At 41.0% G+C, this 20,302-nt stretch overlaps 1 protein-coding gene across 3 annotated transcripts in view; it reads right to left on the bottom strand.

Moving 5' to 3' along the window:
* Positions 1-20,302, bottom strand: part of sgsm2 (small G protein signaling modulator 2) — an 86,931-nt gene that overhangs the window by 30,869 nt on the left and 35,760 nt on the right. For all 3 annotated transcript variants that reach the window (XM_028573098.1, XM_028573099.1, XM_028573100.1), the window contains exon 4: positions 5,309-5,477. In XM_028573098.1, the coding sequence (XP_028428899.1) occupies positions 5,309-5,477 (169 nt within the window). The remainder of the gene's footprint in view (positions 1-5,308; positions 5,478-20,302) is intronic.

Here is a 20,302-nt window from a genome sequence, read left to right as displayed (position 1 = left end):
TAATCTATAACTATAACTTATTTCACTAGTAAATTGCTGTTGACGACAAAAACAACCACCAGATGGGAAATGGACATTTACAATAACTTCAAATGCACCACGAGGCGGTAGTTTCCCAGTTTCAATGAACTGTCTGTGTTGTTTTGACTTGACTCGAGTTAGACTCCAGTCGCAAATTTTAGGACTTGAGACTTGCTTGATTAACATTCATAAAAGACTCGACTTGATATTCATGACTTGAGACTTGACTTAGACTTGAGTCAAATGACTTGAAATGACTTGATTTTCTGTTTAATAAATATATTTTTTCCTTCTGATATTGAGGACGAGTTAAGTTTACGATTTTAGTGCTATTGCATGAGCAGGAACCGTTAATATGATGACGCGGCGCACGGCGGCAGACCAGTAACTTTTTACGTTAATCTAAAATTAAACACTGCAGTTGTGGAGCGTCTGTCATAGTGTGATTGGTTATGTTGGTGGCATTGATTCTTAATTTCCCACGAAGCTGATCGCGGTTACGTGCCAGTTAAACTTTTCATCTCCAATCCTATCTGTAGGCCTGTTTGTGAGAAGTGGCGCTCTCCTGGCTTTATTATGGCGTGTGTGTTGGTGTCGGCCGCTGTCCTAAAGTTCTTTTTTGACATATTGAACAATGTTGATTTATTGTTGGCCTAATATCAGTTTTAGGCTGTGATTTTTTTTATCTGTGTTAATTTAAACTCTTCAGATGTATGTGGACGCAATGTCTTTTGAGTAAAAAATGCAAATAAAACTCCAGCAGTTCATAATCACTGTCTTTAGCTTGTTTAAAAATGGAAACTTTTGTATGACTGGACTTGTGACTTGCTTGACCAAAGCTATGACTTGACTTGCTTGATTGTCACAAAAAATGACTTGGACTTGCTTGAGACTTGAAGGTTAAGACTTGAGACTTGCTTGCGACTTGCCCATGTGTGAATTACTCCTATCTCTGCAAAACACAGTCAAACTTTACACCGTTTAGCGTTAGCTGTCAGCATTTTAACAGTGTTTAATCCAGCTACTAGCTAGCGGTAGGCTAACGTTAGCTGCTGTCGAGTATAGTGTTAACTAGCGTTGCACCGGTGTTTGTGTAGCCTGTATCGTCCGTTTCAGAGAGCAGACATATCAGGGGCACCAGATTTTGGTTTTTGGCAGGAAGAAGTAACAAGTAGCTAAATGTTCCAATCAATGATCCAGGCAGCACGTTCTCGTCTCCCTCCTTCATTTTACAGTCGAATGGTGGCTAGAACGGCTCCGGGTCAAACGTCAATATGGAATGGATCTGCGTTATTTTTTTTAACACGTTATTTTTTCTCAGATTAATTAATCGAAATGAACGCGTTATTTTGACAACCCTAATTAATTTTACTTTTCAATAATGAGTTCTCCCTCAAATTCTTTAATGTGTAATTTTGTTACCAGCAGAAGACTTCCAACTCTGACTGAAGAAATATCAGATAATGAAGAGGGTACAGCTTAATCAGTCCCTCCAGGATTTCGCGATGTCGCGATCGCGCCAATTCACGCGAATTTAACCAATCACCGCGACTTTGGTGCGACTCGCAATTTTGACCAATCACCGCAACTTTTCTGCAACTTTGACCAATCATCGCGGTCTCTTGTAAAGCGTCGTCATACGTCAGCAAACTCACTTCCTTGTTTTGTTCAGAAGATGCAGCAGCATGCGCAGCAGACATGTGTGCTGCCAACGTCTCACATTTACCTACAAAAATAATAGCAAAGGACCGTGAAAAACAGTTTCCAGATGTTCTTTACGAAAGCGGGGGTAAACTGTTTTGCAAGACGTGCAACGATTTAGACATTAACGATTTAAAAGTCGCTGAAGTTGTTGCCGTTTCAATCCTGGCTGTTGGCTCTCTACAGCGGGTGGGGCTACTGCTCCGTTCCCTCCGCAACTGACGCTTGCACACACACAAACACAAACACAGACACACACACAGACAGACACACAAACAACACACACACAGACACACACACAAACAACACACACGGTGGATGCAGGAGAAAAAGGAGATGAGACGACACGATAACCTAAATTGAGAACAGCTACGCTCGTTATTTTAAGTGCAATGATAAGTCAAAGTCAGTACTTTATCGAAATGAACTAACAATGTAAAGATCAACAAGCCACTGATAGATATTTTCAAATTTGATTCATTCAATAAATTATTATTTTTTTGTCTTAAATCCACCAGTCATTTTCATATTATACCAACATTTGCAGCATCCTGAGCCTTTTTGGTAAGGTTACTAGGAAAACATAGCACAGGATAGTTTTATTCTCCCCAAAAACTTTCACTGTCTCCTGCAACTTCATTGCAACAAACATACAAAATACATTGCAACTTTTTCGAAATTTTTTACAAAAGCTCCCGCGAAATCAGGCATTTTGGACCGCAACAATCTCAAAAAAAGGCCGCGAAATCCTGGAGGGACTGCTTAATACCTTGTAGACAACAAACTTGCGCTGCAACTAACAATTATTTTCATCCTCGACTATTATGTTCTTGATTTACCAGATAATCGTTTTGTCAATAAAATGACAAAAAAAGCTATAAGTAAAAATTGGAAATGAATGATTTTGACACATATATAGAACCGATGGGCAAAACTATGAAAATAGGACCCCAGATCTAATAGAGTAGAATTATCCTTTAAAGTGTATGAGAGCTGTTTCCACAGCAGGTCTGCTGCTAGCACTGCAGGATAGGAAATGAATGCAGATGATATGCTAGTTTTGCTCTTTACCCAGTGTGTCAGGAAGAGAAGGACGGTGGCGTGTTGGTAATTCGTCATTGTGCTATCTTGGTAAGAAAAAGATTAAAAAAGTTAGAGAATGTAGGTTGTAAAGGATTCACATGAGCCAAGAAGCCATGTCCACTGACAGCCAAACCCGCACAAGCGCGCGCGCACACACACACACACACACACACACACACACACACACACACACACACACACACACACACACACACACACACACACACACAAACATATTCCAGACCTGCTCTGCTGTAATTACCATTCACTTCACTGCAAACACTCTTTATTCCATTGTTGATGTCTGCTCATAGTCTATCTCCCTGTCTCTTGTTTCCCATCATGCCAACCACGTTGCCATAGTAACCAGGGTAAATGAGAGATGGAGCCCTGAGGTGGGATGACAGGGAGAGGGGGCAGGGTGGGAGCATGTGTGTGTGTGTGTGTGTGTGTGTGTGTGTGTGTGTGTGTGTGTGTGTGTGTGTGTGTGTATCTTAGGAGTGTGCATGAAGGCATGTATGCATTCTGGTGGAAGGGTGTGACTTGTGCAAACCAGATCCCTAATAAAGGCCATATGGGATGTGACAGATCAATGAGAGACGGCGGCTGATATGAAGACGGAGAGCTGAGTGCCCAGCATACCCAAACACGTTTAACTCCTGATTTACATCCTATAATGCAGCCATGTTGCATTGACGTCTCGCTAAACATTCTGTTTGTGTTTTATTTTTCGTGCATCAGTGGTGTGTATATGTGTGTGTGCTTGTTGCCCAACGCTTTCTCTCCTCTCTTTGGAAACCTCTTTCTGCAGCACTGGAGAGACATGTTGTAGCCATGTGGCTCAGGCTAATGGACAATTAATGGGCTTGCAAACAGCTCGGCTAGTATCTAAGTGCCTGCAGACAAAGGAGTTTATCATTCTCTGTGTGTGCACATACACACAGAAAAACATATGCAAACACGTAAGCCAGTATACGCACGCACGCACGCACGCACGCACGCACACAAACACAGGCCTGAGGCTTATCACAGTGTGCACACAGATTGCTCAGCTTTAGTAAACACTCAACTGACCAGAGATTGTGTCTGACGGTGATGACGGAGTGTATCTGTAGCTGTGTGTTTTACATGGAGATAATGACCTGGTATACAAGGAATGACAGAAAGTTGATAATGCCTAAATAAAATTCTGAACATTTGCAACAGGTAGTCTCACGGTGGTTTTGCCACCTGAAAATCTCCAAAATATATATTTGGGTTTTTTTTTAAATTAAGCTTATTATTTTCTATCCCTACTAGTCTATATTCATGACTTTCCACTTCTGGGATTGCTCCGGTGCCAGGAAATTCTGCTGGATGCATGTCTTTTCGCCGATGTCCGTTTCCTTTGGCTTTCTTTGTGTTGGAATTTTAAACCCTGGTTGATTTCTGAGGACTATGGTTAACTGCTCCTCAGATCTCTGCAGGGTAAATCCAGACAGCTAGCTAGACTATCTGTCCAATCTGTCCTTCCCAAGGCTATTTTGCAGATGCACTGTGCGGAGCTTAGCACTGCCCATGGCAATTGTTATCAGTTTAAAGAAATGCCAATGAGCCAGAGCACGTTTTTCTCCCATCTCAGAATGCTGTGTAGACTAGCCAGACCCTCCTCCGCAGTGCTGTGGAGGAAGGTCTGGCCATGTGAGACTAATTCATAATGAAAGGTGTATTGCATTTTGATAGCACAGGTGGTGAACGGGTGACTAATGCATATCTCACTGGTGCTGCATGGATGAAATACTAGAGCAGCCCTCATAAAATGAAACAACCAAATAAAATGCAGAAGAACAAACTCTACGCAGGCCTTTAGTCAGGAGATAATGTCAAAAAAAGCCCAGGTGTTGCTAATGATATTAATAATGGCTGCATCACATTATTTAGGTTTATTAGTTTCAAGGCCCTGGTTATGGGCATTTTGCCTCAGTGGCATGGCTCCCTGGGACACTGTAAAATGAGTCGAGCTATCATTAATGTTATTAATTACACCGGTTCTTCATCTACTATGGCAAATCAAAATGTCTGCTCTCAAAAGTGGTCTATAATCTTTCACAAAGATTATTGGATTGAGGGTGTTCCTGTTATTGTGTCCATATCTTATAAAAACTGCCTCTATTCATTGCAGCTGATGTTAATTAGTTTATGTTCTGGTGCATAATTAAAGCTACACTATGAGTCTTATTATCCTCATCACAAAGTGGGCTGTAATGGAGAAAAGTGTCTCTTCCTCTCTAATTAGTATGGCAGATTCACTCAATTTGCACAAATTAAATTCTACGTGTGGTGTCAGGTATGGTCCCTGGTGGGAACACTCCAATCAGAAAAAGATTAATTGAAACTTAAAGGTGAACTCAAAACTGTCTCTTAAACAGCATTTACTGGCAAGATGAATTGGGTGGATTCTGGTTTCGTTCATTTTTTCAAACACTTGTTTGGAAAACTCGTTGGAAAGAACGGTGTGACCAACCTGGTGAGATCAGCTTGCTGCTGGAGTTGCTCTTGCACCTTACGGCAAACCTCGCCAGCAGTATCGTAGACTTTGCCGACTTTGGTGAAGAGGGCGGCAATCTTGTCGCTGCGGAGAAAACCAGCTGCCCGTCTCTTCAGCAGGTGACTCAGGCAGGCCTCAATAGCAGCTGGAGAGAGAGGAGAAGAGTTAGGATTGGTAAAATTGACAAGAGAGGAGAACAGGGGAAATATGAGAGATTATTAGCAAAAAGATGGAGGACAATAGAAATAATTGGTAAAATACCAGTAAGTGTGAAACTTTTGCTTATAAGCAAAGAAAGGAGGATTTGGGCATCTTCCTCCGCAGGCTTCTGCATTTTTGGGTCCACGGAGCGTGTGCACTACAGCCCGAGACACTTCCTCGGCGGGGTTGACTGACTTCCTGCACAGCTGAATGGCTTGAACTAACCAAGCAGTTCCTTTAGTATTGAGTAGTTTAGAGATGTTCCTGGGAGCTTGGAGTGTGAAAGCAAATTGTAAGTCAATAGATCACGCTTACTTGCATTTCCATCTCCACAGACCATCTAGCAAGCAATTTTCATGGCTTGTTGGTGGAGGTTTACACTCAAACCACTCCAAATTATTTCAATTGAGTTATCCACTTTCACTTTGACAGGCCTATGACTGATTCTTGTATGATGCTGCTTGTAGAATGTATCTTTTTTCAGTTCAATACCTATCAGTAACCATCAGGAATACATATCAGTAACCATCAGGAGCATTTCATCTGCAGTCTCAAATGTTTGATGCATAGCGAGGAAATTTTACGCATGGCACACACGGGGTACCTTTTAATTATCTAAATCCTCTGACACATGGTATCTCATGGTAATTGATCTACTGTGCTTTGTAGGAGCTGTTCCACATAAATTCAAGTGAGATGACTTGTACAGTGAAATACTTCACTTTTTTTTTTTTTTTTTTTTTTTTTTACTTTGAGTGAACCTCAAAAGAGGATTGGTGCGTTTTCAGAGATTGTGCCTTGGAGGCCATCTAGACCAGATCCAGAACTGGAATGAGCTCAGTCTGCTTGTTAGATTATAAGACATTATGGCCTACAATTGGGACTAAATGAAAAGCTTGTGAAGTATCCAAAATTGAAAATGTTCATCCTCTGTTGCGCACGAATGGGAAATTTGCCCATTAGATTTTACATACAGATTTTTCTTAAAATAGAAATGTCTACAGCCAATGTCATGGCAATCTGTGCAGTGCATTGTTGAGCTACAATATCTTCCCCTGAACCAAATGTTTGGAAGGTGTTGGATGTGCAAATTAGTATGTAGACAATGTATGCAGTACGAAATGTGCAATCTATGTGCAAATGGACTGAGCACAAGAATATAAAGAGAACAATTATATGATCTTACAGCATACAATGTCCTCTGTATCTGCACAAATGTCAACATGTTGCTGCGACTAATGGACTTGTGTGTGGATATAATACGATTAGTGAACACTTTCCTCTGTATCTCTTATTCTAGGGGAGAGATGACGGCTGCTTATTAAATTAGAAGCAACACAGTCACCTGAAATGTGATTTGCTGAAGTGAGGGACAATTGCTGGCCGCCTACAACCTTTAAATATTTAGAAGGTTGGAGGTAGTAACCTTTCCCCGAGCATGCCCTTTTGGAATTGGCTCTCGGCTGCAGAAAAGTTTTGATATAAATCTGAAAGAATAATGGGTGGGTTGAAAAAGTAGACTCCCTGACAATTTCTGTACAGCAACAGTGAATGTTAACTGTGAGACTAAAAAGTAACATGGAAATCTGCATTTAATAAGTGATAATGTGAAAAGGAACTATATACCAGAGTCATTTTTTAAGTCTTTTGGATCAAGTCCTTCAGTCTAATGTCTTTGAGACACGACTTGCAAATCAAAATACAAGTTTTTCTGTCAATGCTAGTAGCTTTAATCACCAAATACTGCATTTCAAATGGAAAACATGATGCAGAAAAGTATCCACTTTAGCCACCCTCTAATGGACACTTTTGTATACCAACAGGACGCTAGTATATGATAGACTGAAGTGGCCCAGAGAAATACATAGACTCATATGCAGAAAATGAGAGAGAAACGGAGAGTCTCTTTCTAGCTGTGGCCCATCCATTAGCCGTCTCCCTCCCTCTGTAATTGCTGCATTAATGCTCAGACATAATAAGCTTTTTAGGGCTGATGGTAAAAGCAACATCATAATATAATTATTCAAATGAACGCAAACAGAGAATCTGCCTCGTACTCATTTCGATGTATGTGGTTGGTGGTTTAATACGTTTTAATAATGTGCTGACTTTATTGGTAAACAAAAATTACATAAAGGGTTTCTGAAAAAGTACTGCATTCATACAAATGGGTCTCTATGTAAACCTACAACAGCCACAGAGAATAGCTTCATTAGTTTTAGATAAAAAGTCCATCTGCAGTATGAATTCATATCAGCTCTGAGCTTTTGCGGCTGTCTGCACGTGTTTTTCCTCCATGAGGTGAATGGAGTGGATATTACAGTGGAATATAATGACCAACAACAATATAATTCTCTCTGAAGCTGGGAAAACTAGTGCTTTATGATGAGTGTAATAGTCTGCTTTTATTGCTACTCTCTGAGCCATAGATGGAGTGCTTAGAGGCTTTGAGGTTTTTGCTCAAAAATTACATTCACAGCAGCTTTATTCTGGCAGATTAACATGTTAACCTATGGAAAATGAATGTTGGTATCCAAAGGGATAGCAGGGATTAGTTCTTGAAAAGTTTGAGCTGAAGTGTTGGTTTATAAGGAGCGTGTAATAGTCTTAGGGAACATTAATGCATGGTTGTTTCTGTGGAAACACAAAAATCAAGCAGAAGATGCGAGCGGCTCTCCCACGGGAGAGACCGCACCCGGCTCCTCTCATTCTGCTGCTTTCTCTCACGACCAGCCTGCTAATTCACGTTTGGGTGTCTGTGGTTCATATTAATGATCAAATCCTTTCTATCATATGTGCAGAAATAAAGGCTTTCATTCTGACAAGAGCAGAGGGACAGTTAATCCCAGCACTGTTACAACACACTCACATTACAGAATGTATGCATTTTTTTGTGTACATTTTTGTTGTATGTTTTTGTATAATTTGGATGATTGTGCTTCGAAGGCATTTGTGCTGACAAAGAAAATATGTGGCAGGTGCCTCTGGAGCTGTCACCACTGAGATCATTAGCAGATCTAATGAAGACAAAAGCTAATTAGGCAGCACTGCACTTCTCCCTTCCTGTCTGTATCTGTTTGTCTCTGTCTGTCTGACAAACCCTATCTCAGGTTTCCTGTGTGTCTGCTGCTGCTGTCTCAGAGTGTTACCTCTTTCAACATGCCTCAAGTCTACGACAAAGTCTCAGTCTTCTGTCTAATGCACCACTACAGATAGCCTTCCTGTATGTCAGGCTCTTCAACACTCCGGTCTGAGTTCTGTGTTACAGCCATTTCCCCTTTGTAAAAACATTAAAGCACAAAGTACAGCCAAAGCAAGCGTTAAGGAAAAACTCAGGAGCGGCACAACTCATTTCACATACGTGAAGAATGTTCAGGTGACTTTGATGGCTTACACAAGAGCATTTCATTTTTAACACTCAATTGAGCAGACAATTAAGCAGGCAGTACAGTTTAACCACATTGTTGTGTTATTGTGTAGTTCCTGTCTTCCTGAAGATGTATTTAAACTCATGCTAAAGGCGTTACGTTTAGCTGAACCTTTTATATTATTTATATTTTATATTGCAGGTGCCTATACATGGATGATAAAGCCTAGTTCAGCTTCTCTCTCTCTCTCTCTCTGGGAAGTATGCTAAAGTGTGGCTGGCCCACCGACCTCCAAAAGGAGACAGTCCTAAAACAAAACATTCCCTTATCATACAGCTGTGTACACTCCTTGAATCTGCAGAGAGACAAATATAATTATAAATGAACAGGTTTGGTTATTAGAGACCCTGATCTGTGGCCTATGACTGAACTTATGTTGTCTAAGCTTTCTCTTAGTCTAGGGGTCTTCAATGTTTTGAAACCAAGGACCCCTTAACTAAAAGAGAGACGGAGCATGAACCTCTACTACATACTGTATATTGTACAAACTTAAGTTGCATATTAAACTGGGCCTACAATAACGTGTGGGCAGCCTAAAGCCTTTATACATACCTTTTTAGTGCATGGAATACTAAGCTATTAAAATAATAATTGTTGGCATGATTTTATAAATCATGTTTTAATATTAAACATACATGTGGCACAGTGAATCCTTAGGATTAACTGTATCTGTGGATGGCTACCTAAGTGATTACCTTACCTGTAGGCCAGTTAGCCTATCAATAATGTTTTTTTTAACACTAACGTTTGCTAATAATATGTTGGATCCATGTTAAAGGTCCTATGACATGCTGCTTTTTGGATGCTTTTATATAGGCCTTAGTGGTCCCCTAATACTGTATCTGAAGTCTCTTTCCCTGTGATTGATGACTTTAATAAACCTTGGTAACTTCAGGCCCTACAAGTTGACAGACACACAGGGTGGTTGTGTACCGTTTATGTGACATAATTGTGCATTACTGTTTCAATGTAACTGGTGGTGGATTGTTTCATGGTGGATTTGTAGCTCTCATACCTTCATGCCTTAAAGGAAAAATCCTGGGTGGGGAAAACAGTAGCAATGCAGCGCATACTTCTGGAGTATGTTCTTAGTTGTAAATCTTTCTTGTTCTGGTGGATGACTGGCCAATTGTAGACAGCATGAGATCACATTATTTTATGTATTTCCAGTACAGATAAGAAGATATCCATAATCGGACTTAGCTTTTAATAGCCTGTAACATAATGTACTGAACACACCCCTACACACACCTCTGAGTAAAGACCTCAGAGCTATAGAAGCTATGCAAAGAGGGTGATCTTTTCAAGCCTTGAAGGAAAAACTTCTGGAAGTGATTACTGGACCGAGTCTCCCCTCTGAACTGCAAAATCTCTTTGGGTTGTGAAATAGTATGATTTAGGCTTAGAGCCGCTAAAACTGGATAGCTTTCATTTGCAGAGAGAGAGTTCAGGCGGCCCCTCAGCCCCTGCAGCTAGATAATCTTACACCAGCCAATATACCCACAATATTAATCTATTTCTCAATGTTCAACATGACAAACCATATATAATTAACATGATAGTATATCATTTAAAATGCATTTTGTCTACTTTTTGGAGGGGCAGTCTCATATTTAGCCGTGGCATAAGGTCTTTGGTTAAGTAATTTCAAATATAGATTCATCACATCCTTTTTTCTGATATAAATATACTCTGGACTATTTTTATTCCCTTCCGAGGGCTATACCTGTCTGACTTTATGAGTCATGCTGCTGCTCCTGAACTAGGTGCAGATAAAAAAAGAAAAAGAGCGATAGTGGGAGACACTGGTGGAACAACGACAAGAGAGTCCTGAGACAGATAGGAGATTGCAAGGGAGAAAATAACATGATGGAGAGATGAAAAATGGCAGAGAGTATATCGATTTTAGCACAGAGGATGGAAAACGCTCACTCTTTCCTACCACTTTCTCCTCGAGCTGCCCAACTCCCACAGGGGGATCACAAAGTATACTGCTAAACAGGTGACAAAGGCAGTGTTTATGCAGCATTTCTTCAGCAAGTGTTTGTAGCAGCTTAAGGATTTCAAATATAATTGTCTGAAAAAAGTCCTGATGTCTGTTATTGTTTAGCTCAAAGCAACACTATTACTTTGAAATAAAAGGACATAACCAAGTCTAAAGGATCTAAAACACGGTCGATTCCATACACGCAGAGATCAGGCGCTCTGTATAGAAGCCTTTCAATCCCGTATATGAGGCCAAATGGAATAATGAATCCTCCCTACAATGTACTATGAAAAAAACTGACTAGGCTAAAATTAAAGCTGCTCTAGGCAACTTTTCTTTTTCCTGTTCTTTTTTTTTTTACATCTGTGGCTCCATACTCCAGTGAGAGGAAAACAAAAAATCCGCCATAGTGAGCAGGCTCATATGTATCAGCTTTGATTTCTATTTCATTTAATCTCTTCATCACTGATCACACCATAAATGCATTTAGGCAAATGGGGACCATTTTGGCATTTCAATTATGGAAGTTGGGTTGCTCTTTGCTGTTGCAGCTTCTTTCATAAATACCCATAGCAGATGTAATTACCAGTCTTACCTGAGTCATAAAATGTGTCATAAAAAAGGGCGACAGCTTCCAGTAGCCAATGGCTGCTATTTATCAGCAAGAATCCTTCTGGTGGAATGCTGGTGTGTTATTTATTTCTCCTGTATCGAGTTAAAGGAAGACTCACTGTACACATCAAGGAATGACATTTAGAAATGTCAAACACTGATATTTGTTTTTTGAAGATGAGTAGCAGGGATGCAAGTTTTAAGCAATTTCTTTAATCGATAGTCGGCCGCCTTAACAATCGATTAATCATTAATAACTCATAGAATACACTGGATTTTCTATTTAATAAAAGTTTTATCCACTGACTTACCTATATTTATTGAATAATAAATAACACGTAATAATGACTTCATTTCAAATTGCAGAGCTCCTTCCTGCTTACCTGATCTGCATGATGGACTGTTGCGTTCACTGTAGCTAACATTAGCTCAGCTGGACGGATGTCCCGGGGACAAACAATACTGTCGCTCTGACTTTATCTGTCCATTTAGGCTACTGCCACCGCTAAGACACATTTATATTCAGAGTAGGGGAGCGTTGCTGATACAGTTAATCCCTTTTGTGTTGATGTAGTTGGAGGCATGCTCTTAGACTGCGTTCACCAAGCAGCTGTTCCTGTTCAAGATGCTAGTTTAGCATAAAAGCCTCACATCGCTAAAACCGCACCAACACCAAACAACTCTGTTGAATTTTCACAACTTTCTGCTTCAGAGTTCGTTACCAGGACTGCCTCAGTGAGCAAAGGGAGATACACTGCGACTCTTTTCTTGCTCGGAGGGTATGGAGGTGCTTTTCTTTTACCGTTTGTGCCCCCCTTTGGGCGGTCACGAAACACAACTGTAACTCAATCTCATTAAAAAAGTAAGATTCTCCACCTAGTGGCACAACCGCATACTACAACAAATCTACACATTTTCTGGCTCGTCCCTCGTTTCTTTATTAGTTAATATATTTTGAATCGGTTAAATTATATAGGCTGTTCTCATTAAACCATTTGTATATATAGCTACGAAAATGTTGTATGTATTCCACATATGTATTACTGTATGTCCCACATTGACTGCAGCTGTTTAAGATTGCGAAGATCTGCATAGAGAGGAGATCGGGGCGGATGTAGGCCTATGGGTCATAAAACACAGGGGAGTTCATGTCCCGGAAAAAAGTTAGAGGGAAAACACAAGACTTTCACCCAAGAAATTTCCGTGTCTTATGTCCGTGTCTCCTTAAAAAAACACAAAACCACAAGCTTGTTTCTAATCTTAACTTGGTCTATATCCACGACCTTGCACTTCTGGGCTTGCTCCGTTGACGGCGGGTATTCCGCTAGATGTCCCTCTTTTCGGCTGTATGTCTGTTACCTTACACTTTCTTTGTGTTGGAATTTTAAACTCTGGTGGATTTCTGAGGACTATGGTTAACTGCTCCTCAGATCTCTGCAGGGTAAATCCAGACAGCTAGCTAGACTATCTGTCCAATCTGAGGTTTCTGTTGAACGACTAAAACAACTTTTGAACGTACAAACATTCCACCAAAACAAGTTCCTTCATGAGGCTATTTTGCAGAGGCACCGTGGCTCCGCTCGGCACTTAGCACTAGGCCTGGCAAACTCGATTCCTTTTAAGGATTCGGGTTATTCTGAGTCACTCACTAAACTGATCCGGGTTGTGCGAGTCACTTGAGTCAGTATTGATCTATAGGCGAGCCAAGGCAAGCTTGCAATGTTTCAGACTGTCTGCTCAGCCTAATTGTATTTTAATATACTACATTTATACACCAAAACCTACAGTAGGCCTAGCTAGGCTACGTGCAGAACATTGTATGTTATTTCAGAAGTGAAAGAATGGCTTTTGTTGTTGATTTGCTTTACCCTGAGCTTGAGTGAAGTTTACTCGCTCGTCTGCTACAGAACGATCCACTCATGACAACGTTGCGGGCTGATTCGCACGACTTCGCACAAGGACTCGTGGGTCGTCGAGGGCTCGTGAGTTCTCGAGTGGTCTGCGAGCTTGCAATGTTTCCGGCTCCGAGTCTGCGGGTTGGGAAGTTGTGTCTCGGACTGTCTCTCTGCTCACTCAGTCGCTTGAGTTGACTTGTGGAGTTGTGGTTGCTTACGAAATTGTTATAATTATAATATTGTTATAAAGCCTTTGGCAGCTAAGATGGCTAGGACTAGTAGTAGTAGTTATCATTTTAGATTGAATTGTAGTAGGACTCAACTGATCAGAGTTAATGATACTAGAGACTCGCGACTCGTGAGTTAATTTAAAGAGTCGGGTTAAAGATCCGATTGAATCACGACTCAAACAGGTTTACTTTGCACCACCCAAGACGATTGTGATTGATTTATAGAAATGCCAATAAACCAGAGCATGATTTTCTCCCATCGCAGAATGCTGTGTGGACTAGCCTACACTCCTGAGTGCTGTGGAGGAAGGTCTGGCAAAGCGAGACTTATCTTAACTAGTCGTTTTGGTGCCTAAAGTTAACTTTAGGTCGCCGCATGACAGTCAACTTTTGTCAACTAAACTTACCTGTAACGACCGCTAAACTCAACTGTCACGAGACTGGTCGGCGGTCGTAAAATATCGTACGAGTTGTTGTGAATAAGATTTTGTACGATATTATAGGAAGCTGTTCATGAGAACGCGTTGAATATTAATTGTGATTAACCGATAATCGAATAATCATTAACATCCCTAGGCAAGGCAAGGCAAGGCAGCACATTTCAGCAACAGGGCAATTCAAAGTGCTTTACACAAAAATGATTAAAATAAGAGAATACAAGTTACAGTGCAGTACAAGAAATGAAACATTAAAGAACAGTTAAAAACAGTTAAAAATATAAAGATCCCTAGTGTTGAGAGTGTTGAGAGTGTTGGGCACGTAGCACTCTGGATGGAGTGTGTGTTTTGGCTAACCTGTGAGGAGGATCAGGATCTTCTGAATCGTCTCGTGTAGATTTAGTGTAAATTGACTCAGTCTCTCGAGGTTTTTGCCTCTCACGCCTTTCCCTGCTCTCTCGCGTGGGATGGCAGGATGTTGGATGAGAAAGAGGAAGGAGGGAGCAGAGATGGTCAAGGGGTCAGCCAGGTTGGCATGGTGACCGATCTGCATCTGCTTTCGGTTGCCATTGGAAATAAACTGTTGCGACAGCTGCTGTGTGCAGAGCTTCAGCCCTAGCAGGACCAATGTACCTTTGCCTTTCTGCAGCTTTCGCCGCAGCTTGCAGCTTGCAGCTGCGGCGAAAGCTTTTCAGAGCGGGAGATGCAGCGTCTGCTATGACTAAGACTGCAGTCCTGGAGCCGAAGTCGCATGATACAGCGGATTTAGGAGGGATTAGTGGGTTCAGGGCTGGGCTTAGTAAAATGTAATTATACCGGAGGTGAGTCAGAAAGGTAAAAAGGTGCAGGGAACGCAGGCAAAGAAAAAAAGTCAAGCAGGATGTAAAATGGAGGAAAAGGAAGGGAGACATGTACAGAGACACCTGTGCTGATGCCTGAGATAAAAGTTCAGAGCCGGTGTATTCGCTGGGCTCAATAACACTCACAAATAAGACAAATTTCATCTTTCACTCTGTCCATTTTCCTTTTCTTTCAGACACTTTCACAAACACATGCACGCATGCAAGCACGCACACACACACACACACACACACACACACACACACACACACACACACACACACACACACACACACACACACACACACACACACACACACACACACACACAAACCTGTTTTTAATGGATATTCACCGTTTCCACAGGAGAGATGAGCACTCATCTCATCCCCAGGCCTTTAATCTCTCAGACACACATAAACACACACGACACACACTCTAGTATGTGTGTGTTTCAACATTATCGCCTCGTGATTCACACCTTATCTTTGCACCTCTTCCTCCACTCGCTCACGCTTCCTCTGTTCACCTTGTGACTTCCAACATCTCTGTCCGCGCATTTACTTTTTCTGTTGTCACACAGTGCTTTTCGATTATTACTGATTATTAGAGGAAACAGTTAAAGTCCAGACTGTGAAGTGATGAACAATGTGCATGGTGTTTAGATTCTATAAGTGGTTTCAGATGCAAGATAAAGAAACCATACAGCATTCATTAATGCTGCACTAGACAAGAGTTGATGCCGTTTTCTAAAAGGGCCCTCTAATACCCTTTTCCACCAAAATGAGCGTGTATATGCAGGTTTTTAAACCCATGTCTGTACACCGACTTTGCCTTGTAAAATCAATGGTTCCCCGCTCACTTCACAAGCATATTGTTACATATTAGATGTGAGTTTTCAAACCATACTGTTATAGATTGTAAGCACTTGACAAGTGGTTGGAAAATGCCCTACCAGATACATATATACATATAAATACATACATATCTGAAAACCTATTGCATGGCATTAGATTCTGTAAAATCCAAGATGAGTGCACAAGGACAGAATCCTGTGACCTTTCTGTCACTAGAATTCTATGAATCAATTTGGAATCGGTAGAGCTTGAAACGCGATACGAATGTGAATTGATTTTTTTGCACACCCCTAATGTTCAGTGTTTGCAGCCTAAACACATTAGGCCTACCCCTATTCAAAATGAATGGAAAGATCTGCGTTTTTGGCGCAACGTCTGACGGCCGACGCAGGCTGTGTGAATCCCCACTCATGCTGGAGGAAGACAAACACAATCCAAAAGTTGTTCTTATTACTCAATGTTCTATAAAGCGTTAGTATATGATTTATTAACCATAAATAAAGCCATTACCTTACAACTTAGAAACTCTTTGCAAAGGACGCTTATTAGAAAGCAGTACCTCAGAGTGTAATGTAAAACTCATTATCAGACTTACATAGAGCAGAGGAGAGGGCCCTATCATCCCTTTATGGAGGATCGTCACATATCAGTCCTTCCAGAAAAATGTTGAGAAAAAAATGAGTTTTTTTGTGATTGTTGGGGGCAAAAATCCTTGATTATGCGTCACGTTTTCTTAAAAAATGCAATGGACTATGCGGGATATTTATGCAATTTTATGCGTTGAAATTGCAGGAACTTGCAAAAATTGCGGGAACTTGCAAAAACTGCAGTTTGATGAAAAAGAGAAAAAAAAGTGATTCCCCCAACACCCTGCTTTTCGAAGATGTTCACGTCGCGTCATTACGTCACTTCATAACGTTCCCATGGTAACGGGGAAATGGCTGCTCTTGTGTGAAGTAAATGCAACATTTTTCAATTTTCTGCTAAGATATATGGGACTTTTTTGCAACAGAAATGTGAGGATTATGAAATCATGCAAGCCCTGCATATTGTGTGTGGAAATCAGCAATTTATGCGGCGAAAGTGCGGTGTATTTGAAAAAACGCGGCCCCCGCATAAATACGTGGACTTTGGCTGATTATGCATTGAATTATGCAATCGCATAATTGCGTTTTTCTGGAGGGACTGACATATGAAACAAAGTTACACTGTGATGATCTATGACTTTATTTCATTAAGCGTGACTAAGAGTAAAGCTGAAGCTGCTGTAATCTACCTAGCTCTCACATGATTCTCCACCTCACATCCAGCATGAATAGCCTCCAGTGGTGCACATGTACAGCCGCAGCAGCCTGGCATTTTTCAAAGCAGTCCACCTCTTAACTGGCATTGTGTCACATTACAGAGAATCAATCCTTTCACTGCAGGAGGAGTAGAGTACTAATCATGGTGAGTGTCAGAGAGAGTTTGGGGCTGATTAAGCACTGGGGTTGTAGCGACAGAGGCTGCTGTGTCTGTTTGCATGTGTCTTCACACCGGGGAGTACAGTGTAATAAAAACACCCAACAATACATGAATATCAAGTTTATGCTGAGGATACTTGATATTCAGCTGTAGCTGTAGCTGTAGCTGTAGCTGTAGCTGTTGCTGCGCTGCATCCTGAGTGTTTGTGATGTGTGAGATCTGATGGTTGGGACTGTTTGACGTCACAGTGCGCTTCATGGAAGCAGCTGTGTACGGTGGTGTCTTTGCTCAGGTTGTCGCGGTGGGATCATTTTCACATCAGTTCTCCAAGCAAACAACCAAATGTTAACAGCGGAGGACAAATTCTAAGAGTAAGTTTAAACTCAGTACTAACTTTGGGTAGTATAGTCACTTTTTTTATACTGTCAGTTGATTCTGGTCCCAATCTACAGTCTAGCGTTCACTGCAATGGCAGGTATTTGCCTTTAGAAGAAATCAGGTCATTGTGTAGCCTCGTTCCAGACCTCTGAATCATGCCCAGGTTGTTTTCCAATGATTCAAATAGGTCTGTTGTGCTTTTCCCAATTTCAGATGCAGTATTTATAAGAAATAACCAAACAATCTCAGCTTTGTCAGTAGGATTAAGAATTTGGATATAAAATGTCTAGCTACTACGCAACATTGTCAAGATTGTTGATACTTAAAGAAATACCAATTTTAAAATCAACATTTTCCTTTGATTGTGTGTAAAACAAAAACAAGTTAACTGCTTTTGTGTCAACTGATATTGATGCTGACCAGATGAATTTTTTAAGGCAAAATAACACACAGTAACACAACCCCCCTTCCAAACACAAATCAACTGACATGAACATGATGCCAGGCTGATTGAATAAAATGTAACAAGATGATTACATTTAGTCTGATTATCATGCTAGTAATTGTGTCACCTGGATAAGAAAGGATAAATAAAAATCTATGAAAAATCACACTGCCTTGTGCACTGAACTCCACCATACATAACATGAGTGAAATCACATCACTGCTTCAACAGTCACAACACATTAAACTGAATCCCTCCCACTCACTTTTATTTTCAGGAGAAAGTTACACTGTGAAGTCTTGTACGCTATACACCACTGTTGACACTGACAACTAGGGGAGGGGGGAAAAAACGATACAGCATAGTATCGCAATACTGTATCGATACACAGACGGTAAGTATCGATCCATTATTATATATATTATATATATATTGGTCAGTTTGTCTGCTTGACAATCCCATTTTGCAGCAATACAATTGAAGTGAGATGAACAAACAGAGAAATGTATCTGTTTAGATAAAACAGATGTTGACATCATTTTGAAATTGGGAAAAATTTGAAGTTGGAAAAAAGGTAGAAAATTGCAATGTATCGCAGAATATTTTGCAATATGGTTAAAATCCCAATAATATCGTATCGTGACATTAAGTTTCGTGATGATATCGTATCGTGAGGCCACCCCTACTGACAACCGCCACAAACCTAATACCTGCTGTGTGTACTGTATCTGATGTAGTAGGTAGGTACAAGTAGTTTCTGAATGGCAGCCGTGCCATAAATACCAGCTTCGTAAAGCTGATGAAGTCTAGTTTGTTAAGCATCGGTCAATCGGTGCCAACCAGCAATGCTCTTTTCCCATGCAGTCTGTCTCAGTTTGACATATGCTGTCAGGATTTCTGAAACTGTGACTCAACCACTCATAATTCAGACACCAATTACACTCTGTGTAGAAGTCTGTTAGCTGACTCATGTTACTTTTAAAACCACACATACACACGGTGGCTGCTAGACCTCTTTCAAAGCTCAAACACTTTAATCTCAATTCGTTGTAATTGGTTTTTTTTAGCTACTTCAACGTTCTAATCCTTTCTCATGTGGTGTTTCCATTACTATGTCCACCCACTGTGGAAGGTAGAGAGTCCATGTTGCCTGCGTGGGAGTGAGAGAGGTTGCAACCGGCTGCCGGCAGCGAGGAAAGACAAGAGAGAGGGGTGGAGGGATTAAAACCAGCAAGGGAGAGGTGAGAGCGAGTATCGGTTCTCACAACCCATCCCTCTCTCTGGGCCTCCTCCCTGATGCCCGCTGCATCTCAACAGGTGGTCAGGACTCCTGGTGCCAGTCTGCCTAGCATCATGGTTCTGAATAAAGTCTTAGCTGCTGAGAGCTGGATGCACAGGAACAAGAAGGAAATGTGAACTGAAGGAACACGAGAAATATGCAGTTTAAATACAGCTTCAGGGCTTTATCCCCCCCAAAAAAGGAAAAAAGTAGTCACATGCGCTCACACTTTAGGGGAATTGCCTTTCACCCACGGAATTAGGTGTTCTACCTAAAATATGTCATCTGAGCTCTGTTCCAGGAAATGCTGTCAGTGCTCGATTGGTGCTTTGCTGTGCAGAGAGCGTGACTGAACGCTGGCGAGATGAGAGGAGACCGAGTGGAACAGACTATTTTCTTTACAGCACAGAGGACAATGAAACCTTGTCACTCCATTAAAATAATATTGGATGTTAGTCATCGTCCTGCATACATGAACACACTCCTGTTGGTGTTGTGTGTGAAGACATGCTAAAACATTGAATTGTCCTTTAATGGTTAGTTTGTCACCCCAAACCTAGTACGCATCCTTATGTATTCCACAAACTGACGATTTTGTGTGATCACAGTGTGTGTGTGTGCGTGCGTGTTTGTGTCCAACTGTCTGTGGCAGTGAGATAAAGTTCTCCTTTACATGAGCTGCAGTGTGCAGCCGTTGATTTTTTATTGGCAATAGGTTGTTTCAGCCCCTAAAGTCCCATCAGTTAAAAGAGATAAACCTCAGCATTGTTTTTTTCTTTCTTCCCCTTAACACTACTTCTCTTATATATTTGATGAGCATGGGTGATGGGTGGACTGACTGAATCAATATTTAATCACCCTGTGTGCGGTGCTGACCTCAGACCAGAGAAAGTGGACATTAGAGGAAAAAAAACATG

Source organism: Perca flavescens, chromosome 3 (assembly GCF_004354835.1).
Source record: "Perca flavescens isolate YP-PL-M2 chromosome 3, PFLA_1.0, whole genome shotgun sequence".
NCBI classification, from domain to species: Eukaryota; Metazoa; Chordata; class Actinopteri; order Perciformes; family Percidae; genus Perca; species Perca flavescens.
Note: the sequence above shows the minus strand (reverse complement) of the source record. Positions and strands in the feature narration are given on the sequence as shown.